Genomic DNA, 12992 nt, shown 5'->3' with positions numbered 1-12992 from the left:
TACTTTTCTCCTAACACATCTATTACTTCTATTAAAAAATATTTTTTAAAGGGAAAGGAACAAAAGGCACAAGGCAATGAGGGTCTGAATTAGGAAAATGGCAGTGAAAATGAGGCTAAAGGAGCAAATCTGAAAATATAGAGGAAAAAATCAACAAGAATTGACAAGATGATTCTGCATTTTTCAACTCAGGAACCATGAGGACTATGTTTCGAAAAATAATCAAGTCAAAGGGAAAACTGGAGAATCCCATTTTGTACGTGTTTGTTTTGACGTTTCAATGGCAAAATAGGTAGCAGTGTCCTACAGCTGGAAATGTTTGACAAATATTAGGACAATCAGAGTCAGAAAGACAGATAGAAGGGTCATTCACATAGTAATGGCAAAGGATGGTGCTGCTGTAGATCAAGGACAGCATGCTGGGGGAGGCGGGTAAGGCCACATCTTCGGGGAGTGACAGGATACAGGGACTCTCAAAAGGAATATGGGGCAAATGAGGAGAGAAAGAAGGAACAGTCTGAAGTGAGGAAAACAACAGGTTTAAGAAGAAAGGCGTAGTTATCTATGTCAACTCTACATCCAGGGGGAAGAGACGGATGACCGTGACTAAGAAGAGGTCCCTGAACTTGACAACTATATGAAATATGTAAATTATCACTTATCAGTGATGCGAACTAATAAGAGTTAGTATCGCTACCAGCATAATACGTTGTACTTGGATATTTTAAGTATCTAAATTTTTTCTTTATAAAATATCTTAACAGTTTATCCTCCTAGGAAAACATAAAGGATGAAATAAGACAGAGATGAAGTAGAAGGGTCAAAAATTTATTTCGTTTCTCCTAAAAGAAACAACTCCATATTAAATAGTATATACACCTGAGGAACTTTCATCAAACCTGAACACATGTGTTGCTTCAAAGCTAATACAGAGGAGTTTGGTTCAGGGTAATATGAAGTACACACCGTCCAATCTCTCCGAGACAGCATGGGGAAAGATGAGAGGGGAGAGCTGAAGAACTGTCTATTTAAGTTTGTTGCCTGTTTTTAAATTGGTTTGTTTGTCCTTTTAATGTTGATTTCCAGGAGTTCTTATATATCCTGGCTACAGGTCCTTTGTCAGATATGTGTACAATGAATATTCATCTGTGATAGTGTGTGTATCAGTAGTATATTCCTTAAAAATACCGTGAGTAAAAGATTCCGTTCACAAATTGAACACACACTCCATTTATATGAAATTCTAGAACAGGCAAAGCTAAGGTGTGATGATAGAAATCAAAACAATTTGCAGCAGTGGGGAGTGGGTGACTGGCAAGGGACAGGAAAGAACTTTCTGGGGGCGGGGTGAGAATATCCTATATCTTGATTGGTTGGCAACTACAAAGGAGTATACATTTGTCAAAATTCATTGAAATACGTACTTAAAATCTGTGCATTTTCTTATATGTAAATAAGACCTTAATTACTAAAAGACAAAAAAGTTAAGGTACAACTCTGACCCTATCAAAAAGTGATTTGCTTCTGGTTGTAGTGATAATATCAAAACCTTACAAACAGTACTTCATAATTACCTTCTAGTTAGTTACAAACACCCCCATCAATATCTACACCCCGACTCGACTCCGCACACACAGCCACTAAAAGGTGAATTCTATCACAAAACACTTAGGGCCTAAAATAACTATCACTGTCAAGGTCAAAACTTTTACTTCTAGGGCTTCCCTGGTGGCACAGTGGTTGAGAATCTGCCTGCCAATGCAGGGGACACAGGTTCAAGCCCTGGTCTGGGAAGATCCCACATGCCGCGGAGCAACTAGGTCCGTGAGCCACAACTACTGAGCCTGCGCGTCTGGAGCTTGTGCTCCGTAACAAGAGAAGCCGTGACAGTGAGAGGCCCGCACACCGCGATGAAGAGTGGCCCCCGCTCGCCGCAACTAGAGAAAGCCCTCGCACAGAAACGAAGACCTAACACAGCCAAAAATAAATTAATTAATTAATCAATTAATTTAAAAAAAAGAATAAACTCTAAAAAAAAACAAAAAACTTCTACTTCTAGATATTTAACAGCGTTACATAGAAATAGTATTAAACAGCCAAGCAGTCTTAATTTCATTTTTTTATTGAAATAAGGAGAAGACAATGCTGAAACTATACAATGTCAAGACACAACATATGTGTAGACCAGCTGTTAAGAGAAGATAATACAATTTGCTCCCTAACTACTTCACAGGAATGTCTTTAAGATTAATGAGATAACAGACCAGATCCTTTTTAGTGGGAAAACTACTTGCTGTGGGTAATTGGGGCACTTTAGGGCACAGTAAATCCACCAGGCCACTGGGGTACCATTACTGTACCAAAGCAAAATGCGAGACTTAAACATTTATGTTCTGATAATCAAGATTTGAAGTATTCAGAATAGTGCTTTCTGAAGCATAATGCACTTCAACTTCTTTAAAAACAACCAGAAAGCTTTTAATCTGTGAGTTAAACAGTAAAGCTCTTCTTTGTTCTAACATGTAAGAGTTTATCATCATACTAGGCACCCAAAGATAGAAAAATAAAGATGCAGTCCACAAGAAGATCACAATTTAGCGAGGAAAAACATACAAATAAATAATTTAAATGCAATATAACAAGTGCTATTGTAAAATCGTTAAGTACCTGGTACTAAGAAATACCTGCACAGGGTAACTAATTCAGAATGCGGTGGGGACTTGCAAGGTGGAGGGTCAGGTGCCAGAGAAGGCCTCTGGGAAACAGTGGGCAGACGGACTGAGCGGACGGACCCTAGAAGGATATGGCAGTCGGCCGAAAGGGAAGGCCTGGGGGCTGGGCAGAGAGTGACCAGGGCTAGAACCAACAAATGCAAAGAAAGGCAGAAAGCCAAGGAAGCACAAGGCACAGCTGGAGCGTTGTCCTGTGCCAGGGAAGGACAGGGCAGGAGATGAAAATGGAGGCCAGCGGGGCAGACTGGAAAGGGCCTCAGAGTAAGGAATCAAATATACGCATCTGGAACTCTGGACAAGCCCTAAGAGACAAATTTGGCCATCACCCAAGGAGATCTGCAGGGTGCAAAGAGAAGACGATTACAGAAATCCTGCTACCAGGTACAGGTGAAGAAGAGATGGGCAAAAGAAAACTGGGCAGGAGCAGCCAGGTATGCCAAATAAATTCCAACAGAAGGTGTCATGAAATCCAAAGGGGTAAAGAGCAAGAGGGAATAGCCCGTGGCGCAGGGATCTCAGATCAAGACCAAGGAAGACAGGCCGGGGCGCTTGGATTCCGTCACTTGTGCGGTCTCAGGCGACCTCAGCAAGAGCGTTTTGTGTGAAATCATGGCCAACAATGGAGGAAGTGAAGTCCATGGGGACTGTGTGTGGCTTTTTAGTAAGTTTCCCGGTGAAGGGGAAAACAGATGACATGCTGGTAAGGGACTGGGGTTGAAAGATTGTTTCAAGTAGGAGTGAGCAAGAGAGTGAGAATGAAAGTGAGAAGGAGGGAGGGAGCGGGGGAGAGATTGTTATTATTTGTTTTTTCTTTTGGTAGTTTTGGTTTGGTTTCATTTTGAGAGTCTCCAGTGTTTAAATACTAAAGTGAAAGAACCATTAGAAATTGAAATGGTGGGCGAAATTTTTAAAACCAGAAAATGACTGGTAAAGATACTACCTAGGAGAGAAGGATAGGACATAGAAGTTATTAAGCGGGGTCTTGGGGGTTGGGGTGGGTGATTCAGAAGAACACTTCTTCCACTGAGAAAAAGCAGAGAGCCCTGGAGGTGGGTTTAGAAGCTGAAGAGACTGTCGGCAGTGGGAGGGAAGTTGAGCGAATTAATTTTCTCATTTTGGTGCCATGAGAACTTATTTCCATTGAATCAGGAGAGGAAGGTTTGTTTCTGGTTCCCTAAATATTATTTAAGGAAAAAAAGCTAATCTTTTATCCATATAAAATACGTATAAAAGTGAGATTTAAATAACCATCCGTGTGTTCGTTGAAAAACTGACTTAATACCTCCAAGACCTTGCTCCTTTCAACCCCTCTATCTCACCTACCCGTGAGAATTAGACAATTTCACAGCCCTCAAACCTATTCCACCACAACTAAGCTACTCACACTGCTACCTGTACGCCCCCCGCCCCGAGGCATAAGCAACACTCAGCACACCGGGCTTCTCAAGACTCAGCCTCTCTGGCTCTCTGGCTGCCCCCGGGTGGGGCGAGCATTTTATTATCCCTGCTTGGTGGTCTTCGAGGCAGAGCACCCCCTTTCAGTGTAAATTACTGGAAGTGAGTCCTTCATCTCAACCCACTTGCACTGAAGCCTCACTAGATCACTTGGGGGCACGCACGCAGCCCTCCCACCCAACTGGCCGTCCGCCCCATGGCCCTCGGCCTCTGCACACTTCAGAGTGGAGCAGCCCAATCACTTCTGGAAACCCTCCCAGTGACGCCGGGAAAGGAGTATTTGCACAGGTAAAGAAAGATACTGACAGGGAATCTGTGCCAGGGTATCTTCACAAATTCGATACGTGACGTGAACATATTTCACATATTTAACATTCTTAGATTTCTAAGAGATCACTGCTATAAATATGGGCTTTTTGTGCCTCTCAAAAATCTTTATCATATATTTAGACAAGGGCAGCTGCAAGCCATCACTCGTAAATGAACATCAAATAAAACACTTTTCTATAATGATATTACTCCTAAAGATATTAATGAGTACTTATTAAATAAAATTTTAATGTAACGATAGACCTAAGAATATTAAGATAATGGAGTATAAATTCACTATGTATTCCTAAGAACCTATAAAAATAAAATAATTATTTTTAAGTGAAATAAGCAAAATGAATATCAGTGAGTATTACATTTGACCACGTGAATAAATTTTTTATAGGGGTGGCTAGAGAGCTAAATAGAAATATAAACACATACACCATATAAACAAACATACAAAAAATACTACTTCAAGTACGTGTTTTAAAAAGTTGTTTACAGCCACAGTGATCCTCTGCCCTAGGCTTACCATGACAGGGATGTGACAGATCTAAACGCTATTACAGTGAGAGGTGCTCCCCTTCCAACCACAAAGAAATCAGGAAACAGAAACAAGACGAGGTTCTGGTCTTTTCGCCACAGCTACAGCTGCGTCTTCCAGAGTCGCTGGTGAGTGTCCAGCCCTCCCTGGACCCCACCGGAACACACGCAGCTGCGCCATTAGACCAGGCTGCACCCGTGCCCGCCCCTTTCCATGGCAAGGACAGGAAAGGAGGAACCCCAGCCCGAAGGCCCAGTGGCCATGGGAAGACGAGACAGACGGCTCATGGTCTCCACAGGCCCTAGACGTGCGCTGAAGACAACTCACGCCCTAACAGGCAGGCAGACAGACGGGCAGACCAGACCCCCTTCTCCCTCTCTGCCCCCATCAGCCCGACTCTACACATATGCCCCAACTTCCAAAACGGACATTTCAGTTAAATATTAGTCACTGGAAAGTGGGCCTTTAAAATAAAGAAATTCACTTTGTAAAATGTTTACTCTTTCGTATGACTCAAGATTTTCTGATATGCTTGCTCGTACCAAAGAGGAAAACTTACTGTTTATGTGATCGATGTAGTAGACACCAATCTGAGGGTCAAACCCGGCTTCCCATCCCCACGGCAGCTCATCACCAACACAGTCAGCGAACGACAAGGGCTTCGTTAGCCTGTAACAAACCAGAATAAAGGTACAGGTGATTCTTTCCAGCCAACCGCATATGTTTAAATCCAGCACCCTACCCACGTGCTAAGTGTCCAGGCTGCGTTTCCTTTTTGTTCTTGATTGTTTCTAGAGTTTGCACTACTGTGTTTGAAATATTTAAAGAAAAAAAACAACAAGGCTGAAATGCAGAGATGAATATCCAAAAAAGTAGCAGTAAGTCATAATACCCTTTGGAAAGTTCACAGCTTAAGATTGGGAGGTAAATCTGTACAATAAATAAATAAGGCCATCTTAAATCAGGGAGAACGCCAAGCTGAGGTTCAGGAGGGCTGGAATCTAGCTTGAGCTCTGCAGCTAAATAGCCATCTCAGTGAAAAGAAAAGTTTGTCCCAGGATTCGAACACCAGCATCACGGGAATCATCATATCAGTACCTCTAAGACAAGATATGCATCAGGCTACACTAACTTCAGATTTGGACGCTCTTCTATATATTAACTCGACTGCAAGGTCCACAAAGAGCTCTCCTTGAGAGGAGGAACAATAGATCTTATTTTTATACTTATATTTTTATACCTGTCCTTAACAGTCTCTCAACAAAATATTTAATGGAATCAAACACACAAAGTATTTCTATTATCAATGTGATCTCACCTTTTGAAACTGCCTTAAACTTTCTCTTTAAGCCTTAAAACTAATCGGGAAACTAGTTACCTAAGCAGAGTACAGGTTTCAGAGTTAATTATGGGTTGATTTTCTCTCTCACTTCCTTCATTTTCGCATCTGAGATTTTCCCTGGCTGTTAAAGCAGCTGCAGGCAGGCCAGCACCACAGACTGGTGACCGCCCTGCTGTAGGGTGACCAACTTCAGGTGACATCTCTGCTAATTTAATGCACCGGCACCACCAGCACAGTTCCTACATATGAAATCACCTGGAGTCTCTGTGATCCATGCCAGTGAATATCAACGATTTCACAGCGCAACTGAAATACAGGTCATTCCCAGAATCACATCACTCATCAGAATAATGAACTGTGTCACGTACCCTTCAGAACGCTGGGAGAAAAACATGAAAAGGAGGGAAACCCTTTCTTCCCAGGTGTGGCCTGCCAACAGCCCTTCTCCAAGGACGTAAAACACCAAGGGATGAAAGAAAGAAGTGTCTCCTTTTCTCTCAACCTTCCCTAAGCGTGAAATCCGCTTCTGCAGACGGCTGCAGGGATCCTGGCCGTCACGAACACCGGCTGACTCAGTCACCACACTGACTCACTGTGAGACCTCCTGACTGGGCAACTCTCTCCACCTCAGTTTCCTTTTCTTCATTTTAAGTGGTGATCACACCCCCTATCTTCCCCCTGCAATTTAACTACCTGCTAAGATTAATGGGAGGATGAAAAGGGATTAACTCAGAAAAGTGTCTAGGACATGGTTAAGCAATCCATAAATGTTAGTGACTATGAATCCAAGCGTCACACGTGAATTCTCTCTTTCACTCTCCAGAGGAACCAAGTCTGGGAGCACAACGTACAGCAGTGTTTCTCAAGGTCTAGTGCTCACGACCAGCAGCGTCCACATCTGGGAACTGGTTACAAACAAATCCTTGGGCCTTCTAGTATAGTATATGCCTACAGGATCAGAAACTCTAGGGCCCAGCAACGTATGTTTAATCAAGCTTTCCAGGTAATTCTAGAGAATTTGGCTCAGAAGTTAAGAACTTGAAATTTGAGATCAAAGGGACCTGGATTCAAATGCTTGTTCCGCCATCTTACAACGTGGGGCAGGTTATTAACCTTAAAAGCCCCTGTTTTCCAATCTATTATTTTTTAAAAAGGTAGGGACTGGGGGAGATCATGAAGCTTAAAGGAGAAACAAAGGGTGTAATGCCTGATAAGTGGAAAGCTTCCATATGCAGTAGACGAGTGAAATGAATCTCAGACGTGTTAAGCAATGCATCCAAATATGGCAATTTGCCATATTCGCTTTGCAAACCTGGAGTCGATTTGAACTTAATCTGAGTCCAAAAACTGGCTCTTAGAATTATGCTCAAATCCCACCTTATATCATAAAAACTGCGCAGGAAAATTAAGTTTTCTTTTGACAAAGGAATTAGATACTATGTACATCAAAAACTCCCTGGGACTTCCCTGGTGGTGCAGTGGTTAAAGAATCTGCCTGCCAATGCAGGGAACATGGGTTCGATCCCTGGTCTGGGAAGATCCCACATGCCGCAACTAAGCCCGTGCGCCACAAGTACTGAGCCTGCGCTCTAGAGCCCACGAGCCACAACTACTGAAGCCCATGCGCCTAGAGCCCATGCTCTGCAACAAGAGAAGCCACCGCAATGAGAAGCCCGCGCACCGCAACGAAGAGTAGCCCCCGCTCGCCACAACTAGAGAAAGCCCAAGCGCAGCAATGAAGACCCAATGCAGCCAAAAATAAATACATGAATTTATTTTAAAAAACCCTTCCCACACCATGGAAAGTGGCCTTGTCTTCATACTCTGTCTGTAAGACTGAGCTTCGACCACCTGATTAGACAAAGCCCCTTGCGTATCATTCTGCTTGGCGATTCTCTTTCCTTAAACTCCTCTATCTCTGCTGTCTAAAAGGTACATGCACCCTAAAGAAATAAAGAAGAAGGAGACATGGAAATGGTACGTATAAATGACAAAAGAGAGACATTACACAAGTTTTGTCCTGGCACCAAAGCAACATGTTTAAGCATGACTATGATATGAATATACTTATTACTTTTAGAATTAGAAGTCACAAAAGTTTCAGAACATGCATTATGATTACAAGTTATGGTAACTGGATTGCACTTGGAAATAATCCATCTTTTCCTATTTATTGTTCAACAGATAATAAGCACTTTATTAACTGTCACTGTTCTAACACTAGAATTACATCTATAAGTGAACTCAGTTAAAAATTCAGGCGTTTCCCATATGGACACCAAGGGGGGAAAGTGGCGGGGTGGTGGTGGGATGAATTGGGAGATTGGGATTGACATGTATACACTAATATGTATAAAATAGATAACTAATAAGAACCTGCTGTATAAAAAAATAAAATAAAATTCAAAAATTAAAAAAAAAATTCAGATGTTTCCATTCCTGGAATTTTAACATAAAACCTTCCTTGCAGTGTTACTGCAAAAATCAATTTAATACTGTATTTTCTGTATCTGGATAAATACAGGTCTTTTCTCCACACCCTATCAATAAGTAAAACCATTAAATACATATTTATAAATTTCAAATTTTTAATTCTTATCCAAATTATAAAACATAAATAGAATAACATTCTCAGATACCAAACAAAATGAATCACTCAAATATACTGCTATCCTGATAAAGAAAACATATTACTATGATATACTAAGAAGTAACATGAAACAAAAAGAAATAACAGATGTATTCCAAAATTAGAAACAAACATGACTTAGAACAAATACGGTGAGCAGAAATGTTGATTAGCTTCTAAATTCCTTCCTCTTGTTTTGCACAAGGAATCTCTGAAACAGTCAGTGTTCCCTTGATGTTAAGGAAGTAAAAAATGGACGGAGTTTGTTGGTTCCCCACAAAGGAGCAACAGCATGCAGAAAGCCTGAAATTACGGACCGTCTTTATGCGAAATTCCAGAGATTACTCGTTGCTTAAAAAACAGTCTTCCTTTGCACCGTGACTAATGTGAAGAAAATGGCAATTTACTGCAGCACTTTGCCACAGTTTACATACAAAATTTGAACTGTGCAAGGTATTTCCTCTCCTTGTGGGCATTATATCATTCTTTTATACAACCTGTCATTCAGTATTTATTGTCAGGCCATGGATCCCTGTCCTGTGACATGAGACGCCACACACAGATGAATTTACTCTTCCCGATTACACGACGGTGAATACCGCTGTGTGTGCAAGCACACATCCAGAAACGACGACTTTGCGCTAACTGCAACCGAGTTTGTGCTAATTGCACTAAATGAAATGGCACTTGACAGAGAAAACCATTTTCAGGTTAATAAAACTCTTGCCACGGTTCCAGTCTCCCAAATGTACAGTTTAGCTTGAATGTTAAAGGTCTGAAGAGTTATTTTTCCTTCACAGCATCTGTTGCTGCCGTCGTTTAACTGAAACTCGAGGCAGAGTTCGCATCGTCGACTAGGTCTCTGATTGCTACAGAATCGGCCCACACAAACCCGCCTGAATTGCTCCAAGAGAGCGGGGAAGGAATTCAAGATGAGGTTCACAATGTGAATTTTACAGGGAGGGTAAAATACCAGATATCTCTCCATAGTTCTGAGAGAATTTTAATTTATAATGTTGCTGATTAGTCCCCTAAAAACAACTTCTTATCTGTTTCGATCACTATTCTAGTCAGGGAAACCAGCAATGCAAAGGAACAAAATGAGGGGAATGCCAGGGATGAGTGAACAGAGGCAGCAGGAAGAAACCGGTTTTTAAGAATGCAAACCTCTGCAGAGGAGGGTAACGCAGTTAGTTCTGGGTCTTTGGGGAAATTAGCTTAAATTCTTCTCAAAGGGTCACATTAGACAGGAGAGAACTGCCAGATGGGCAGGCCTGGACCTGGGGCAATGGGGGCAGGCAGGAGACTGCTGCCCTGGGTGTGAATGGCTCATGCAGTGTTACTAGCTGGTAAGGGGCATCTAACCGGGCTCATTTCTTTAGACTGAGTCCATCACGTCCTCTTGGGCCTGCGTGCTCTCAGACAGGTCTCCGCTACGTGGGCTCTAGATCTGGTCCTCTTACAGTTTATACCCACTGGTGCCAAAGAGCAGCAGTTTACTCCCTCTTCCACGTGATGGGCTTTCAAACGTTTAAACACAACCATCTTGTTTCCCAAGTCTGCTCGCCTGGAACCCGGATGCCCCACGCCCTCACCGTTTCTCGCATCTCTCCTCCACTCAAGAGCCTGCCCATCTCCCGCCCTTAATCCCATCCTCTTCTCCCTGCTCTGCAACTTCACTCCATCCATTATTATCAAGGGTTAATCTCCTCTCACATAGTTAATGCCTTCTCCCTCAGCCTACAGATATACAGGACTCAATCCCCCCTACCCTTCAAAACGCCTTCCCTCAGCTCTCCTGGCTCCTCTTTTGACATTTGCTTCCTAACCGTTCACTCAATCTGACCTAGGGATTTTAGATCTGGAGGACCTAAAATCTCCCTTATGCCACCTAACCTAATTCTCTAATTCCTTCGTGAATAGACCCCTGAAAGGCAACATTTGTGAGTAATTCACCTTCGAAAGTGCACACGGCTTGTGCTGTTGCTTTGGGTACCTAGACATTACTTGTAAAAATGTCAATAACAATATTCTATGTAAAAAAGGTCAATTTTTACATAATTATCCTAATAATATAAAACATTCACTGAGTGATTCCCATGTACCACACATGCTTTAATGTCTATAAATGTGTGAATTAAATCCCCATAAACCTCCGCAAAGTAGATACAATTATTATCGCCCTTTGAATACCCTGTGCAGGGAAAAAAAAAACCCCAACTTACTTGTAATGAAACAAGCCTGTGAGTGTACCGCACACGCCTCTCTCTCTAGTCAAAGTCTGTGGTTTCCAGCCATGAGGTTTCCACTCCTGTGCAGGATGTGGCCATCACTGCTGTCACTCCAGGCACGGGTTTAACTATTGATATGCTACTCGGATTAACTAGCCATCAATTTCTGGAAGAAATGGCAAGAAAGGAGTCCCTTAAAAAAGTTCTGGAGGGAGGAGGCGGGAGGGGTCCTGGGCTTTAAGACTGCGCTGCAGACGAGGGACAGAGCGCTACTGCTGCCTGAGCGCGTCCATGGCTGCGCCCACGCCGTCGCGGGCCTTTGTGCCAGAAACCTGCGCAGAAGAGGCTCCAAAGAAGTAAAAAATAAGACCTGATCAGAGGAGAGAGGAAAAATACACACCAAGGACACGCAACTCTTAAATTCTTTAGGGATCTGACCAAAGATCAAAAGCAGCGTTTAAAAAATACTCTCTTCACATGATTTGTAGACTGAATAGCAATTTCTAGGTAAAACTATATGATTTATACATATAGTATGTAATTCTTAAACAGGAGGTTATAATATGATTCAATTTAATTGTTTATATTGTCTGCCTCCTTTAGTTAAAAAGAAAAGGTGGAGGACTTCCCTGGTGGTCCAGTGGTAAAGAATCGCCTTCCAATGCAGGGGACTAAGATCCCACACGCCGCAGGGCAACTAAGCCCGCGTGCCACAGCTACTGAGCTCGCGCATCTCAGCGAGAGAGCCCCTGTGCCGCAAAACTACAGAGGCCATGCGCCCTGGAGCCTGTGCGCCACAACTAGAAAAGAGAAAACCTGCACGCCACAGCTAGAGAGAAGCCCGCGCGCTGCAACCAAGACCCGACACAGCCAAAAAATAAAGAAAGAAAATAAATTAAGAAAAAAAAAAACAGAAAAGTTGGAGCTAACAAGGCCAAAATTGTGGATTCCATCTCCCACAAGGGCTCTTTAATACAACACTGGCCCAGAAATGCTGAGTTACAGCAGTGGTTCTCAGACCTAAGAGCACATCCCACTCATCTGAAAAGCTTATTAAAACAGATTACTGGGCCCACTCCCAGAGCTTCTGACTCAGCAGATCAGGGGTGGGGCCTGACCTACTAGGATTTGCATTTCTAACAGCTTCCCCAGTGATGCTCACGCTGTTGGTCCCTGGACCACACTTTGAGAACCACTGGTTAAAGGGCACAAATTACAGCCTAATACACCCAGGTGATGGAGAAAAGGAAAACAAACTCAATTTAAAAAGGAACCTGGGACTTCCCTGGTGGCGCAGTGGTTAAGAATCCGCCTGGGCTTCCCTGGTGGCACAGTGGTTGAGAATCTGCCTGCCAATGCAGGGGACACGGGTTCAAGCCCTGGTCCGGGAAGATCCCACATGCCGCAGAGCAACTAAGCCCATGCGCCACAGCTACTGAGCCTGCGCTCTAGAGCCCACGAGCCACAACTACTGAGCCCACGTGTCACAACTACTGAAGCCCACGCGCCTAGAGCCCATGCTCCGCAACAAGAGAAGCCACCGCAATGAGAAGCCCACGCACCGCAACGAAGAGTAGCCCCTGCTCGCCGCAACTAGAGTAAGCCCTCGTGCATCAACGAAGACCCAATGCAACAAAAAATAAATTAATTTAAAAAATTTATTAAAAAAAGGAACCTGGAGGCAAAAGCCTATGCTTCAGAAATATCTCTATTATGAAAACTATGAAATGTTTAGACAAAATTAATG

At 42.9% G+C, this 12992-nt stretch overlaps 1 protein-coding gene across 4 annotated transcripts in view; it reads right to left on the bottom strand.

The window, feature by feature from the left end:
- The window catches only part of WWC2 (WW and C2 domain containing 2), a 163585-nt gene that overhangs the window by 72017 nt on the left and 78576 nt on the right, over positions 1-12992 (bottom strand). For 3 of the 4 annotated variants that reach the window (XM_059909637.1, XM_059909638.1, XM_059909639.1), the window contains exon 2: positions 5603-5712. In XM_059909637.1, the coding sequence (XP_059765620.1) occupies positions 5603-5712 (110 nt within the window). Of the gene's footprint in view, positions 1-5602; positions 5713-11239; positions 11324-12992 lie in introns of those variants that run through there. The other variant, XM_059909640.1, reaches the window with a different exon arrangement.

Source organism: Balaenoptera ricei, chromosome 21 (genome assembly GCF_028023285.1).
Source record: "Balaenoptera ricei isolate mBalRic1 chromosome 21, mBalRic1.hap2, whole genome shotgun sequence".
NCBI classification, from domain to species: domain Eukaryota; kingdom Metazoa; phylum Chordata; class Mammalia; order Artiodactyla; family Balaenopteridae; genus Balaenoptera; species Balaenoptera ricei.
The sequence above is the reverse complement of the archived record's forward strand: the minus strand, read 5'-3'. Positions and strand labels throughout refer to the sequence as shown.